Raw genomic sequence first — 17,094 nt, 5'->3', positions numbered from 1 at the left:
CAGAGATATGTTGGCAGCTGGTATGCACTTCATCAGAGGGCAAATTACTGCCACACATTTCATAATCATTAGAATATAGATCCAGACATTTAAAACCAAAGAACTAGATGAAATAACTCTCATTTGGCAGAGACAGAGAAGAAAAGAATCTCCAAGATTAGGTGTTGGGGCAATCCACATGTAAAGAGTCTGATGATGGGGCAGATCAAGCAAAGGAGACCAGGAAGGGGCACTGGTATCAGAGATCAGGTAAAGCAAATACTTCAAGGAGGGAGTGATCAACTGTGTTATTCTCTTTAGAAAGATGTGGACAATAAATTGGCCATCAGGTTTGACAACAGGGAAGTCATATGTGTTCTTGTTAAGAATAGACAGGAGTCGGGAGGGCCCGGTGGCTCACCCCTGTAATCCTAGCACTTTGGGAGGCCAAGGTGGGTGGATCACCTGAGGTCAGGAGTTCAAGACCAGCCTGGACAACGTGGTGAAACCCCATCTCTACTAAAAATACAAAACTTAGCCAGGCGTGGTGGCAGGTGCCTGTAATCCCAGCTACTCAGGAGGCTGAGGCAGGATAATGACTTGAAACCGGGAGGCAGATATTGCATGAGCCGAGATCGCGCCATTGCACTCCAGCCTGGGCAACAGAGTGGGACTCCATCTCAAAAAAAAAAAAAAAAAAAAACCCACAATAGGTAGGAGTCTAAGAGAAAATAATGCATCCATGAAACAAGAACAAGATGATAAAAAAAGGAAAAATCAGAAGACAGAAACAAAGTCTTAGAAATTAAAAATAATACTAGAGCAGAAATACACTCAATAGCAGGATTAGAAGACAATGCTGAGAAAATCACATAAAGAAAAAATTAAGAGACAAAAGATAATTTTAAAAAATTAAAAGGGCCAAGTGCAGCGGCTCACACCTGTAATCCCAACACTTTGGGAGGTCAAGGCAGGAGGATCACTGAGCCCAGGGGCTCAAGACCAGCCTGGGCAACAGAGCAAGACCCCTACAAAAAAATTTTTAAAATTAGCCCACACGGTGTTGCGTGCCTGTAGTCCTAGCTACTCAGAAAGCTGACATGGGAAGATTGCTTGAGCCTAGGAGTTCATGGTTACGGTGAGCTACGTACAATCAGGCCGCTGCACTCCAGCCTGGGTGACAGAGTGAGACTCTATCTTTATAAAAAAAGAAAATTAAGAAAATTATAAACCCAGAAGTCCAGCATTCTATTAGCAGTCCTTCCATAAATAAGGAACTCAGAAATAGAGGCAGTTATCAAAGAAAACAGGAAAATCTTCCATAAAATGAAAGATATGAGTCATCATGCTGAAAGAGTCTACCACACCAGGAAAGGGAGATGGAAATTAAAAATAATAAAAAAAAAAAAGGCAACCCAGGCAACATGGCAAAACCCTGTCTCTACTAAAAATACAAAAAAATTAGCCGGGTATGGTGGCACGCACCTGTAGTCCCTGCTACTCGGGAGACTGAGGTGGATAACCTGAGTCCAGGGAGTCGAGGCTCCAGTGAGCCGAGATCCCACCACTGCACTCCAGGCTAGGTGATGGGAGTGTTTCAAAAAAAAAAAAAAAAGGCTCCACCAAATATCCAGCAAAATAAATCAAAGAAAAGAAAGAGAGGGCCAGGAACGGTGGTTCACACCTGCAATCTCAGCACTTTGGGAGGCCGAGGCAGGCGGATCACGAGGTCGGGAGATCGAGACCATCCTGGCTAACACGATGAAACCCCATCTTTACTAAAAATACAAAAAATAGCCGTGCGTGGTGGTGGGCGCCTGTAGTCCCAGCTACTCAGGAGGCTGAGGCAGGAGAATGGCATGAACCCGGGAGGCGGAGCTTGCAGTGTGCCAAGATGGCACCACAGCATTCTAGCCTGGGCGACAGAGGAAGACTCCATCTCAAAAAAAAAAAAAAAAGGAAAGAAAATAAAACAAAGAAAAAGGAAAAGCCCAAACCAAGAATTAGTTTGCTGAAGTAGCTTTTTTTTTTTTCTTACACAGAGGCTCACTCTGTTGGCACGATCTCAGCTCACTGCAAGCTCCACCTCCCGGGTTCACACCATTCTCCTGCCTCAGCCTCCCAAGTAGCTGGGACTACAGGCGCCCACCACCACTCCCGGTTAATTTTTTTTTGTATTTTTAGTAGAGGCAGGGTTTCACTGTGTTAGCCAGGATTGTCTCGATCTCCTGACCTCGTGATTTGCCCGTCTCGGCCTCCCAAAATGCTGGGATTACAGGCGTGAGCCACCGTGCCCGGCCTGAAGTAGCTTTTAAGATCTTCAAGTGAGGAAAAAAAGTTGGTTTTTTATCAAAAAACAAAAAAAAGTTCTAACTATTGGACTCAACAGCAATAGTAGATGCTAGAAGATAGCGTTCTTCAAATTTCTGAGGGAAAATGACTTCTAATTTATAATTCTATAAATAGCCAAATTAATGACTCCAGTACAAGGGTAAAATAAAAATAACCTTCACACATGAAAGGACAGCACTCTGGGAGACTGAGGCAGGCAGATCACTTGAGCTTCAGCCTGGGTAACATGGTGAAACTCCGTCTCTACCAAAAAAAAAAAAATTAGCCAGGCATAGTGACACACCCCTGTAGTCCCTGCTACCTGGGAGGCTGAGGTGGGAGGATCCCTTGAACCCGGGAGGCAGAGGTTGCAGTGAGCCAAGATTCTCCCACTGCACTCCAGCCTGGATGACAGAGTGAGCCACTGTCCCAAAAAAAAAAAAAAAAAGAAAAGACAGAAAAGTTTAACTGTATCATTCATCTTCTCTGGGGAAGTTATTAAAGAATGTGCTTCAGCAAAACATCCCAAAAAAGTAGACACTGCCTCTAGGAAACAGAAGATCCCACACAAGAGCAGAAAATCTCAAGATGACAGCCATATAAAATGTCTAAAGCTGCATTGTCCAATACAGACTCCACGCTCCTTAATTGTACTAGGCACATTTCAAGAGCTCTATACCCATACATGCCTAGGAGCCACAATGTTGGACAGCAGAGATTCAGAACATTGCTAACGTTGCAGCTGAGGTCCCTTCAAGCTTCAACTTAAATGAGAAGTCAGGTGAAACTATGCCCTTCACTGTGGTATAATCTCCAAGCCAAGTAGTCCCTGACTAAAAGAATAGTACCAGAGAAGGGAATGATATCCCAGGATGGTGGCACTTAAACCACTCACCTGCAATGACTTGACGACCTCTACCTTTCCCATCCTTGGCACCTTCAATGATACCTGGGAGATCCAGGAGCTGCAAGATTAAGAATGGGGGAAGAGGATGAAAGAAAAAACTGGTTATAAATTTGAAAATATCAAACAGAATTAATTTATTTCTCAAGTACCTATAATTAATCCGACCCAAATCCAATCTTCCTTATAAGCGAGTGTGTGAATATTACTTTTAATAAGCACCTACTAAATGTCAGCTACAGGCTTTTTTTTTTTTTTGAGATGGAGTTTCATGCTTTTTGCCCAGGCTGGAGTACAACGGCACAATCTCAGCTCACCGCAACCTCTGCCTCTCGGGTTTAAGGGATTCTCCTGCCTCAGCCTCCCAAGTAGCTGGGATTACAGACACCTGCCACCACGCTGGCAAACTTTTTTGTATTTTTAGTACAGACGGGGGTTTCACCATGTTGGCCAGGCTGGTCTCAAACTCCTGACCTCAGGTGATCCGCCGGCATCAGCCTCCCAAAGTGCTGGAATTACAGGCATGAGCCACCACGCCCAGCCTATAGGCGTTTTTTGTCTGTTAGTTTTGGGAGATGCCAGCCTATAGGCGTTTTTTGTTTGTTTGTTTGTTTTGGGAGAGGAGTCTTCACTCTGCCGCCCAAGCTGGAGTGCAGTGGTGCCACCTCTGCTCACTGAAACCTCCACCTCCCGGGTTCAAGCGATTCTTCTGCCTCAAACTCCCGAGTAGCTGGGACTACAGGTGCACGCCACCACGCCCAGCTAATTTTTGTATTTTTAGTAGGGACGGGGTTTCACCATATTGGCCAGGCTGGTCTCAAACTCCTGAACTCGTGATCTGCCCGCCTCGACCTCCCAAAGTGCTGGGATTACAGGCATGAGCCACCGCACCTAGGCCGGGCTTTTTATGTACTTTACCTCATTGAAAATGCCTAACAACCCTGTGAGATAAGGATACTAGCTGAAGTTCACAGCAGGTAAGTGACTTGTCCAAAGTCATAGTCCTAATAGGTTATAACCCATGTTTTCTAGCCAAAATCCATTATTCTACATTATTTTTTGTTTGTTTTTAAAAGACGGAATTCCAGGCTGGAATGCAGTGGCGTGATCTCGGCTCACTGCAACCTCTGCCTCCCAGGTTCTAGCTATTATCCTGTCTCAGCCTCCAGAGTAGCTGGGACTACAGGGCATATGCCACCACATCTGACTAATTTTTTGTATTTTAGTAGAGTCAGGGTTTCAATGTGTTGCCCAGGCTGGTCTCGAACTCCTGAGCTCAGGCAATCCACCCACCTCAGCCTCCCAAAGTACTAGGATTACAGGAGTGAGCCACCATGCCCAGCCAATTCTACATTAATATTTTTCAGTGTTCCCCCACTTTTCAGAAGGCTGAGCCTCCATATAAATTACTTACAGCAGGTATCAGCTGAATCTTGATATTTACATATGATACATATTGCAATTTCTGCAAATCCCCAACTCACAAAAATTTTTGTAGCCGTTCTTAAGCAGGCACAACCGAATCACCTGGAAAAACTTTTAAAATGTAGAGAGCTGAAACCCATCCCTGCAGATTCTGATTTGAAGGGCCAACAGATAGGGATCTGTACTTCAAAAGGCTTTACAAGTGACTCTGATGTATGTCCCCAGTAAAAAATGACTGCTCAGGCTGGGCCCAGTAACTCACACCTGTAATTCCACAGCACTTTCCCAGAGGCCGAAGCAGGCAGATTGCTTGAGCTCAGGAGTTCGAGACCATCCTAGCCAACATGGTGAAACCCCGTCTGTACAAAAAATACAAAAATTAGCCGGGTATGGTGGCACACACCTGTAATCCCAGCTACTCTGGAGGCTGAGGCACAAGAATGGCTCGAACCCGACAGTCGAAGGTTGCAGTGAGCCGAGATTATGCTAGCCTGGGCGACAGAGTACGACTCCGTCTCAAAAAATAATAAAAATAAATGAATAAATTTTAAAAGATTTTAAAAAGATAAAAATGACTGCTCAACTGCCCAGGAAATGCAGTAACGTAAAACTTCACAGAACTCAGTGTACCTAATGATGTGATTGAAAAACCAACCCCACAGCACATGTGATTCAAATTTACATCTCAGCAAAATTATAAACTATTAATTTGACTGCCCTTAAGAATCAGTCAAAACAGTTAAAACAAATATAAAATCTAAAAATACCAAGGGTCTACTGTATGGGAAATACTGAATTATACACATAAATGAACTGAAAACAGAGATGCAGCTTATTAAAACATCACTTAAAATATCTTTTTTTTTTTTTTTTTTTTTTTTGAGAATGAGTCTCGCTCTATCACCCAGGCTGAAGTGCAGTGGTGCAATCTTGGTTCATTGCAATGTCCGCCTCCCAGGTTCAAGCGATTCTCGCACCTCAGCCTCCTGAGCAGCTGGGATTATAGGTCCTCGCCACCATGCCCCACCAATTTTTTTTATGTATTTTTAGTAGAGACAAGTTTTCACCATGTTGGCCAGGCTGGTCTCGAACTCCTGACCTCAAGTGATCTGCCCGCGTCAGTCTCCCAAAGTGCTGGGATTACAGGCATGAGACACAGTGTCTGGCCTTGTTTTTTCATAGGGATTCTCAGCTGGGCATGGTGGCTCAAGCCTGTAATCCCAGTACTTTGGGAGGCCAAGGTGAGCGGATCATCTGAGGTCAGGAGATCGAGACCAGCTTGGCCAACATGGTGAAACCCTGTCTCTACTAAAAATACACAAAAAAATTAGTGGGGCGTAGTGGCGGGCACCTGTAATCCCAGCTCCCTCAGGAGGCTGAGGCAGGAGAATTGCTTGAACCCAGGAGGCAGAGGTTGCAGTGAGCTGAGATCACACCACTGCACTCCAGCCTGGGCAATGAAGCAAGACTCTATCTCAAAAAAAAAAAAAAAAAAAAAAAAAAAAAAAAGAAGGAAAAAAAGGGGAGTCTCGCTCCATCACCCAGGCTGGAGTGCGGTGGTGTGATCTCGGCTCATTGCAACCTCTGCCTCTCAGGTTCAAGTAATTCTCCTGCCTCAGCCTCCCGAGTAGCTGGGATTACAGGCGCCCGCCACCATGCCCCACTAATTTTTTTTGTGTATTTTTAGTAGAGACAGTGTTTCATCACGTTGGCCAAGCTGGTCTCGATCTCCTGACCTCAGATGATCCGCTCACCTCGGCCTCCCAAAGTGCTGGGATTATAGGCTTGAACCACCATGCCTGACCAAAACATAATTTAAATCAGATATGCTTTGCTCTAAGAATATAAGAAATTACAGAAATATACTTTGCATTAAATAAACCGCAATGAAAACTGATTTAGCAGGTGCGAGACAGTTCAACTTCTCCATTCAAGAATCTACTCAAAAAAAAAAAAAAATGAAAATAAAAAATAAAAATAAAACAAACAAAAGAACATACTCAGGCCCAGGACAGTGGCTCATGCCTATAACCCCAGCACCTCAGGAGGCTGAGGCAGGTAGACTGCTTGTGTGCAGGAGTTCGAGACCAGCCTGGACAACATATTGTGACTCTGTCTCTACAAAAAAATAAAAAATTAGTCAGGCATGGTAGTGCATGCCTACAGTCCCAGCTACTTGGAAGGCTACGGTGGGAGGATCACTTGAACCCAGGAGGTCGAGGCTGCAGTGAGCCATGATCGTACCCGTGCCACTGCACTCAGCCTGGGTGACAGAGCGAGGGAGAATTACCATGATGCAAGAAGTACAATAATAACTGTTACAGACAAGACCCACAGATGGATGCGAAAATGAGCAGGCAAAAGTTTGAGAAAAAAACAGGATTTGCATCTTCTTGAAGTATCTCCCCTAAAATATATATTAACTGTCCAAAAAAAGGTAACTTTAGAGAAACCCTACAGACACAACCATAACCAATTGATGGAGGACAATATCACCAATAAGACATACTGACAATATGAATCCCATGGTAGGAGGCACTGAGAAAGACAGTATCATTTCTGTGGTATTCTTGCCAAAAATACCTAATAAGTCTAACCAAGAGAAAACATCACACAAACCCAAATTGAGGAACATTATACAAAATAACTGATCATTACTCTTTGAGAGTGACAAGGTCACAAAAGATAAGACAGAGACTACTGCAGATGGCAAACAAATAGACAGAAATAGCTAAATGCATCATGGGATGATCCTAGATAAAAATTTTAGAAGAGAAAAAGGACACTGGTGGAAAAAACAGGTAAAAATTAAAATAAGATCTATAGTTTAGTGAATACTGTTGCAGAAATGTTCATCTATCTCTGATAATTTTTCTATGGTTATGTAAGATGTTAACAACAGGAGAAGCAGGCAAGTGATACGAGAACTCTTTGTACTATGTTTGCAACTTTTTTTTTTTTTCGGGACAGGGTCTCATTCTGTCGCCCAGGCTGGAGTGCAGTAACACGATCTCGGCTCACTGCAACCTCTGCCTCCCAGGTTCAAGCAATTCTCCTGCCTCAACCTCCCTAGGAGCTGGTATTAGAGATGCCTGGCTAATTTTTTATTTTTAGTAGAGACAGGGTTTCACCATGTTGGCCAAGCTCAAAAAGTTTATACAAAATGAAAGGAAAAAAAACCACGAGAGAGAATTAAAAGCTCACCAACATGAATGCAAAATTATGCAGAATGAAAGAAGCCTATGGAAAAGAAAGTGCATTTATATTTATATGTGGTTTTTGTTTATGTAAAGTTCTTAACATGTAAACTAATCTACAGTAACAAAAAGCAGGTAAGTGGCCAAGCACGGTGGCTCACACCTGTAATCCCAACATTTTGGGAGGTCGAGGCAGGTGGATCATGAGGTCAGGAGTTCAAGACCAGCCTGGCCAACATAGTGAAACTCCGTCTCTACTAAAAATACAAAAATTAGTCGGGCATGGTGGCACATACCTATAGTCCCAGCTACTCAGGAGGCTGAGGCAGGAGAATCACTTGAAGCCGGGAGGTGGAGGTTGGAGTGAGCTGAGATTGTGCCACTGCACTCCATCTTGGGCAACACAGTGAGACTTCGTCTCAAAAAAAAAAAAAAAAAGAAAAAGAAAAAAGAAAAGGCCAGGCATGGTGGCTCATGCCTATAATCCCAGCACTTTGGGAGGCCGAGGCGGGTGGATCACCTGAAGTCAGGAGTTCGAGACTAGCCTGATCAATATGGTGAAACCCCGTCTCTACTAAAAATACAAAAATTAGCTGGGCATAGTGGTGGGCACCTGTAATCCCAGCTACTTGGGAGGCTGAGACAGGAGAATCACTTGAACCCGGGAGGCGGAGATTGTAGTGAGCCAAGATCGCGCCACTGCACTCCAGCCTGGGCAACAGAGTAAGACTCCGTCTCAAATAAAAAAATAAATAACCCCCCCCCACACACACACACACACACACACATGCCCAACAGTATGAGCCTAACTGATGTTAGCAAGAACTCAAAAGGATAATCTACATGAATAATCTAAAACTGTTCAAAACTGGAATATGACTATAACTTCAAAAAGATCATCTGAAAGAGAGAATGAATAAACTGAGGGAAAAAGGGCAAGGGCTTTCTAACTGTGGCAGCTGAACACAGGCAGAAAATTTATTAAGGCCCGGCCAGGCACGGTGGCTCAAGCCTATAATCCCACCACTTTAAGAGGCCAAGGCATGTGGATCACAAGGTCAGGAGTTCAAGACCAGCCTGGCCAATATGGTGAAACCCCGTCTCTACTGAAAATACAAAAATTAGCCGGGTGTGGTGGCATGCGCATGTAGTCCCAGCTACTTGAGAGGCTGCGGTAGAAGAATCACTTAAATCCTGGAGGCAGAGGTTGCAGTGAGCCGAATCACGCCACTGCACTCCAGCCTGGGCGACATAGCAAGACTCCGTCTCAAAAAAAAAAAAAAAGAAGAAAATTTATTAAGGCCTCTACAAAAGTAAAGGCAACCTAAATTTAGCTTTTCTTCAGAGGGAAATATTTTAAAAGTTAGGCTGAAGAATTTAAATGTAGCAACTAATAATTCAACATTCAATAACAACATTCAATAAAATAGTCAATGCCTAATAAGTAACATTCAATAAAAAGTCAATGCTTTATATATCCGAATTTCATGTTACAACCAACCAAAACCTAAAAAAAAAATATTTATTTAAATCATGGGGCCTGGTGCAGTGGCTCACGCCTGTAATCTAACATCTTGGGAGGCCGAGGTGGGCAGATCACTTGAGGTCAGGAGTTCAAAACCAGCCTGGCAAACATGGTGAAACTCCGTCTCTACTAAAAATACAAAAAAATTAGCTGGGTGTGGTGGCATGTGGCTGAAATCCCAGCTACTCAGGAGACTGAGGCAGGAGAATTGCTTGAACCCTGGAGGCGGAGGTTGCAGTGAGCCGAGATCATGCCACTGCACTCTAGCCTGGGAGACAGAGCAAGATGCTGTCTCAAAACAAAACAAAACAAAACAAAAAAACATGGAATTACACAATTTTAAGGAATTGAATGTTAAACTACTTCAAACTCCAATGCCTTTAGAAGTTAAAGCAGGCGAGGCCAGGCGCGGTGGCTCACGCCTGTAATCCCAGCACTTTGGGAGGCTGAGGCAGGAGGATCATGAGGTCAGGAGTTCGAGACCAGCCTGGCCAACATGGTGAAACCCCGTCTCTACAAAAAAATACAAAAATTAGCCAGCCGTGGGGGTGCGTGCCTGTAGTCCCAGCTTACTTGGGAGGCTGATGCAGGAGAATCGCTGGATCCCAGGAGGCGGAGGTTGCAGTGAGCTGAGATTGCACCACTGCATTCTAGCCTGGGAGACAGACTCTGTCTCAAAAAAAAAAAAAGAAGATTAAGGATACCCACTAGTAAGCTTACATAACTTAGTTTCTGGAGAAAGCCAAAAGTGGATGAAAAACAGAGGCAGAGGACAAAGGGAGGAAAGAGAGCACCATGCAAAAAAAAAGTTGGGGGACTCTAAGGTCAGAAGACACTGAAATGAGTGAAGGTGTTCTGGGAAAGAGGAGAGGAGTTAAGCAACTCTCTATTTTGAAATACTCAAAAGTCCTGAGAGAGGTGTCAATAGCATCCTACAAAAAAAAAAAAAAAAAAAAAAGTTATTCTCTTGAGCTGCCAAAGCTGTGACTCTCAACAAGACTCCGAAACCAGCTAGAATCAAGCCATGGTCCAGATATGTCCACACTGCTTCATTCTTGTTATATACATTTGGACACGGGATCCCAGAAAGGGACATGTGTCTCTGCATGGGCACCTGACCAGCTGGAAAAAGGGCCATTAAAAATACAACCAGGGGGCCGGGCGCGGTGGCTCACACCTGTAATCCTGCATTTTGGGAGGCCAACGCGGGCGGATCACAAGGTCAGGAGTTCGAGACCAGCCTGACCAGCATGGTGAAACCCCATTTCTACTAAAAATACAAAAAATTAGCCCGGCATGGTGGTGCTCACCTGTAGTCCCAGCCCCCACCCTCAGGTGAAAAAGTAGTTCAAGCGATTCTCCAGCCTCAGCCTCCCGAGTTGCTGGGATTACAGGCATGTGCCACTACGCCTGGCTAATTTTGTATTTTTAGTAGAGATGGGGTTTCTCCATGTTGGCCAGGCTGGTCTCGAACTCCCGACCTCAGGTGATCTGCCTGCCTTGGCTTCCCAAAGTGCTGGGATTACAGGCGTGAGCCACTGCGCCCGGCCCTTTCTCTGCATTTTCACATGCGCTATCCCATTTTATTATCGTACTGCTCTATTTCCCCTACCAGGTAGTAAGTGCCTGATAGATCAAAGATCAGGCCTGGCATACAGTGAGCTCCCAATAAACTTCTTCCTAAATGAAGAATAGATTTCTTTCCTTCCTTAGTCTGCAGGCTTGACTCACCTGGATCTTGGCACCTTTGTATCTGATGACACCAGGCACAGTGGTCAGAGTAGTGAATTCATAGGCTGCCACCTCAGAATATACCCCTGCCAGGTTACTAAGCAGTGTTGACTTCCCCACAGATGGAAAACCAACAAATCCAATTCGAGCATCACCTGTCTTGGCCACATCAAAACCTAAAACATCAATGAATACCAAAAAGAGGAGAGTTATCCCCCGGAGTGTTAAGACTCATATAACTTCTTTCACATTTTTACTGCCTACCCCTCTAGGCACTATTTCTCAAACTTTTTATGGTTTACCTTTAAAGGAGAACTAAAGCACACAAAACTTGAGGGCACAGCAATTCACAAAATTCAATGCAGTGTTTGATATAAAAAAACTGTATTCAAAAAAGTCAGGCACAGTGGCACACATCTATAGTCCCTGCTATTCCAGAGGCTGAGGCGGAGGATCTCTTGAGTCCAAGAATTCAGGTCAAGCCTGAGCAACATGGCAAAACCCTGTCTCTACAAAAAATACAAAAATTAGCCAGGCATGGTGGCATATGCCTGTAGGTCTCAGCTACTTCAGAGGCTGAGGTGGGAGGATCGCTTGAGCCCAGGAGGTTGAGGCTGCAGTGAGCTGTGATCACACCACTGTACTCCAGCCTGGGCAACAGAGCAAGACCCTGTCTCGAAAAAAAAAAAAAAAAAAGGTACAGCCCAAATATATGTATGAAAAATGATCCAAAAATAGAGTTGTTAGCTACTCTACCTATGGTGTAGCCCTGCTCTGCCTATGGAGGAGCTGCCCTTTTATAACTAAAATAAACAAATTAATTAATTAAAAAGAGTTTTGCTTTTTTTTTTTGTCTTTCAAATTCTGTAAATTGTATGACTGACTGGGTTTTCTTTTTTTCTTTTTTTTTACAATGGCTGCCAACAAGTTCAGAGTCAAATCTGTGGCCCTTCTCTACCAGGTGCACAGATCTTACGCCATTCCTTTTAGTCCTAAATCTTATCTCCCTTGGCTTCGACTTATTTTTCCTACGTTTTCCCTTTGCATCAATTTTCTTACTTATTTTTAATCTTGTTGATGATATAGATTTACATTTCTGTAAGCCAATATAAATCTACTTTGGCTTTGTTTTTTCTTTTTTTTTTTTTTGAGACAGAGTCTAGCTCTGTCACCCAGGCTGGGGTACAGTGAGTGGCATGATCTCGGCTCACTGCAACTTCCACCTCCCAGGTTCAAGCGATTCTCCTGCCTAGGCCTCCTGAGTAGCTGGGATTACAGGTTCGTGCTACCATGCCCAGCTAATTTTTGTATTTTTAGCAGAGACGGGGTTTCACCATGTTGGTCAGGCTAGTCTCGAACTCCTGACCTGTGATCCGCCCACTTCGGCCTCCCGAAGTGCTGGGATTACAGGAGTGAGCCACCGCGCCTGGCCCTACTTTGGTTTTCTTAAGATGAGATCTCGCTCTATCACCCAGGATGGAGTGCAGTGGTGCCATCACAACTCACTACAGCCTCAACCTCCTGGGTTCAAGCTGTCCTCCCAACTCAGCCTCCCAAGTAGCTGAGACCACAGACATGCACCACCATGCTAGGATACTTTTTTTTTTTTTTTTTTTGAGACAGAGTCTAGCTCTGTAGCCCAGGCTGGAGTGCAGTGGTACAATCTCACTCACTGCTACCTCTGCCTCCTGGGTCCCGATTCAAGCAATTCTCCTGCCTCAGCCTCCCAAATAGCTGGGATTACAGGCATGCGCCACCATGCCCAGCTAATTTTTGTATTTTTAGTAGAGATGGGGTTTCACCATGCTGGCCAAGCTGGTCTTGAACTCCTGACCTCGTGATCCACGCCTTGGCCTCCCAAAGTGCTAGGATTACAGGCGTGAGCCACCGCACCCAGCCTTTTTTTTTTTTTGTACATCTTCTTTCATACCTATGGGGACCCCTCATTTCTAAGCCCATAGAGACAGGGCTTTGCTGGTTCCGAACTCCTGGCCTCAAGCAATCCTCCCGCCTCAGCCTCCCAAAGTGCTGGAATTACAAGGGTGAGCCACTGCACCCAGCGCATGTAAATCTATTTTGTATCAGTGCAGGATATAAATAAAACTACAGTACACTTAGACAATATTCATTTGCCTCTGAAACCGGCAGAATAAAAATAAACACAGTTCAAGAATTCATACTTAGAAAATATAAATCTACTTTAGTAGAACATCTTTAGTTATTTTTCTGTTTTTAAAAAACTTTTTTTTTTTTTTGAGATGGGGGTCTATGTTGATCAGGCTGGTCTTGAACTCCTGGCCTCAAGTGATCCTCCTATCTCAGCCTCCCAGCGTGCTAGGATTGCAGGCGTTGAGCCACTGCACTGGGCCATCTTTAGTTATTTTTAAACCACATGTATGTACTATTTTGACAAAAATTATACCTAAAAATATATATATTGAAGAAGAACACAAACCTTCTCCTGGACCTCCACCACCACCACCCTTTGGAGTAATGAGTTCTCGACGAAGCTTAGCAAGACGAGCCTTAAGCAGCCCTAAGTGGTGTGCTGTGGCCTTGTTCTTTTGAGTCCGAGCCATCTAAAAGGGAGGAATCACAGCCATAAATTAGAAGCAGTGAACGCTTCCCCCAGCTTTGAGAGGATAATTTTTTCCCCCAAGTCCTACTAATGTTAGCACACCCAGTTTACAGGCTTTAAAAGAGTAAAAGTCCATTATCTCCTCCATCCAGCTCATTTCCCTCACTACAAAGCAAAGCCCAAAGAGGAAAGACGATTAAGGTCATTCCAATTAGTGCCCCCAGACTAGACTAAAACCCATCTGCGGGTTCCTTTTCTACTATTTGCAGCTGTTTGGATCCATCTAACACTGGGACACCACTTTCCTAATTGTAAAGCGCTCTGAGGGCCGCACGCAATGGAATCACACACTATCCAGGCGGAATAAACTGCTCCCACACAGATGTCATTTTACTTCCAGATCCGATTACCGGGAGCAAATACTCTGAATCAGGGGGTCATTAGGGTAGACACTGGGAAAAGGGGGAATAAGGGGGACAGACCGAAGGATGATGAGGAAAGATCCTGAACTATCTGACCAAGTCAGAGATGGAATAAGGGACAGGATTCAGTGTTTCTCAGAGAAAAACGGAAAGAAACAACATCAGAACAGGAGCCAAACACTGGGAGGGGGAACGGACTAAGGGCCTAAGGTGCAGGGGTGCGGAACGCGGGCCCGGGCAAAGGGGAGTCCGAGAGCGTAGACGCGGGACGAGGGGAAAGGGGGCCCTGACTGAGGAGAGTCGGGGACTCCTAGTCGTGGCGGAGGGCAGTCGGAACACGGGCCTCGCTGAGAAAAGTCGCGGAATCTAGGCCCGGTCCTGACGCGGCTCAAAGGAGAACAGGAAGGAGCGACGCCACCAAAGAAGGAATGCTCAGACTAAGAGTGAACCGCCAGCTGCGTCCATTACCTCTGCTTCTATCTCCGCGATCTTAGCTAAGGTGCTGCTCATCGTGGCGAGTACCCTGTGGCCTCCACACTGTCTCCCTTCACACACCCGCGGGCAAACCGCCACCGCCACCAGGCGCTACTGCAGCACGCAGGCGCGGTACTTCGAATTCTCGCGAGAGAGTTCCGCGTAGGGGTCACCGCGAGTCGCAAAGCGTGAGGCTGTCTCCTCCCCCTCACCCGACCCCGCCCCGTCCCGCGAGCCAGTGCGGTGTCATAGAGCCCGCGGGAGCGGAGGCCAGAGAGGCCACCCCTGTCTGGGCCTCCCCGAGCGCGCCGAGGGTCGCGCGCAGCTCGGCCCCGCCCAGCGGGACCAGCTCCCAGCTGCTCTGCATGGTACTGAACGCTTCAGTGCTGGAGACCCCAGGGCGTGGTGCAAAGCCGACTCATGCTCCGCACCCCTGTTCCTCGCCAGCATCTGCGGGTCCTGGGTCCCTTTTTCACAGCTGGGGTGACACCCCGACGCCCTCCATGGTCTTGCGAGGGAGTAGAGACCCATCTTCAGCCTGTCTCACCCCCTTGGATAAAGAAAATGCCCCCTTTCTATCATTCAAAATTATTTTTAGGTCGGTTTTGTTTACTCCGAACCCCGAGTAGAGCACATGGGGAGCCCAAAATAAGTGCATACTTGAATGGATAATTCCCAGAGAACTGCTGCTTGCAACATAGTTTGTAATACCAAAAAATTGAAATCTATATTAACACCCATCAGTAGGAAAATGGATAAATGAATAATGCCTCTATCCTGTTTTTGAAATATGATTACAGCCGTTAAAACGTAGATCTGTGGTCTGACTGGCTATCCAGGACATGTTAAATGGGAAAACAACTAGCAGAAGGGCACCTACGTAGTGATACCATTTATGTTATTTTAAAAATTAAAGTACATTTATATAGGTGTACGTGTATGAACGTGCAGTTTAAAGGCCTAAACAGAAAAATACATCAGAAGCTCTTAACTGTGGGATGGGATGCAAAGAAAAGGCCTTTCACATTTTATTCCACAGAATTTTGAAGTTAAATTTTTACAAGACGAATGTATCCATGTATTACTTGTGTAATAATAAAATTTAAAATTTCAAAAGACTCCTCTTCCCCAAGTGTCTCATGAAGAGGAAGCCAGGACGTCCAGGAACTGTGTGGTGGTTCTGAAAGCGGTTTGCCTCAGGATCAATGGGTTGTTTTGATAGATTGATTATTCCAGCGGGAGTCGACAGGCCAGGCTTAATCCACAGGGCTGGCCTCCACCCAGCCCTGGGAGGGAAGTTTAATTTAGTTACATTTGTAAACAAGAACTATCCTAACTTCCCAGAGACAAAAAAAGGGAGGTTTTCTCGTGCATAAAGGGGGAGAAACAGAAGGGAAAGCTTTTACAGAAGGTCCCCAAAGGGCCAAAGAGAGTTTCTTCTTTCTTTTCTTTAACCTCAGCCTTTTTCATAAATAAATTAAGGGATGATGAGGTAATTAGATCCCACACCATTAGCAATGGAGGAGGGAAGATGAGGAGGTCCAGCTGGAATGGGACATGATCAAAGATCAATCTTAAAAGACAGATAAAATCAAATCAGCAGGCCTATCCTAACTTGAAGTACTTAAGGAATTAATTGGCTGACAATATCAAGGGCATCACTGCTCTGTGAGTAGGTGCTCCTTAGCAAATCTATTATATGAGGCCTGCAGATAAGTTAACACTTACTGCTCAAAGACACCCTGGGACCCACCTTGGGGCCCTGAACTGTCAATAGGCACCAAAGAGTAATACTCATTTTCCCCAGAGTCCTGGGTGGCCATCCTGTTCATGCAATGGTTATTTACAGAGCTCCAACTGCTGCCTGGCACTGTGACAACACTGGGGACAGAGTAGAGAGTGAATCAGATATGTTCCTGCACATAACAAGTATTTAGGCCGGGCGCGGTGGCTCATGCCTGTAATCCCAGCACTTTGGGAGGCCGAGGTGGGTGGCAGATCACGAGGTCAGGAGATCGAGACCATCCTGGCTAATACGGTGAAACCCGGTGTCTACTAAAAATACAAAAAATTAGCCAGGCATGATGGCATGCACCTGTAGTCCCAGCTACTCGGGAAGCTGAGGCAGGAAAATCGCTTGAACCCGGGAGGTGGAGGTTGCAGTGAACCAAGAATGTGCCACTGCACTCCAGCCTGGCGACAGAGGGAGACTCAGTCTCAAAAAAAAAAAAGTATCCAGGCTGGGGCCGGGCACAGTGGCTCACCCCTGTAATCCCAGCACTTTGGGAGGCCGAGGCAGGTGGATCACCTGAGGTCAGGAGTTCGAGACCAGCCTGGCCAGCATGGTGAAACCCCGTCTCTATTAAAAATACAAAAATTAGCCAGGCATGGTGGCGGGCGCCTGTAATCCCAGCTACTCAGGAGGCTGAGCAGGAGAATCGCTTGAACCCGGAAGGCAGAGGTTGTAGTGAGCCGAGATCATGCCATTGCACTACAGCCTGGAGCCAGGACGACAAGAGCGAGACTCT

The 17,094-nt window shown here is 45.4% G+C and overlaps 1 protein-coding gene across 1 annotated transcript in view; it reads right to left on the bottom strand.

The window, feature by feature from the left end:
• The window catches only part of DRG1 (developmentally regulated GTP binding protein 1), a 34,766-nt gene extending 19,895 nt beyond the window's left edge, over positions 1-14,871 (bottom strand). Inside the window, exons 1-4 of the mRNA XM_003821480.6 lie at positions 14,561-14,871; positions 13,548-13,671; positions 11,093-11,268; positions 3,206-3,275 (exon numbers count right to left, since the gene is read on the bottom strand). Of these exons, the coding sequence (XP_003821528.1) occupies positions 3,206-3,275; positions 11,093-11,268; positions 13,548-13,671; positions 14,561-14,602 (412 nt within the window). The 5' untranslated portion in view covers positions 14,603-14,871. The remainder of the gene's footprint in view (positions 1-3,205; positions 3,276-11,092; positions 11,269-13,547; positions 13,672-14,560) is intronic.
• Between the last annotated feature and the right edge of the window lie 2,223 nt (positions 14,872-17,094).

This window comes from Pan paniscus, chromosome 23 (genome assembly GCF_029289425.2).
Source record: "Pan paniscus chromosome 23, NHGRI_mPanPan1-v2.0_pri, whole genome shotgun sequence".
Lineage (NCBI taxonomy): Eukaryota > Metazoa > Chordata > Mammalia > Primates > Hominidae > Pan > Pan paniscus.
The sequence above is the reverse complement of the archived record's forward strand: the minus strand, read 5'-3'. Positions and strand labels throughout refer to the sequence as shown.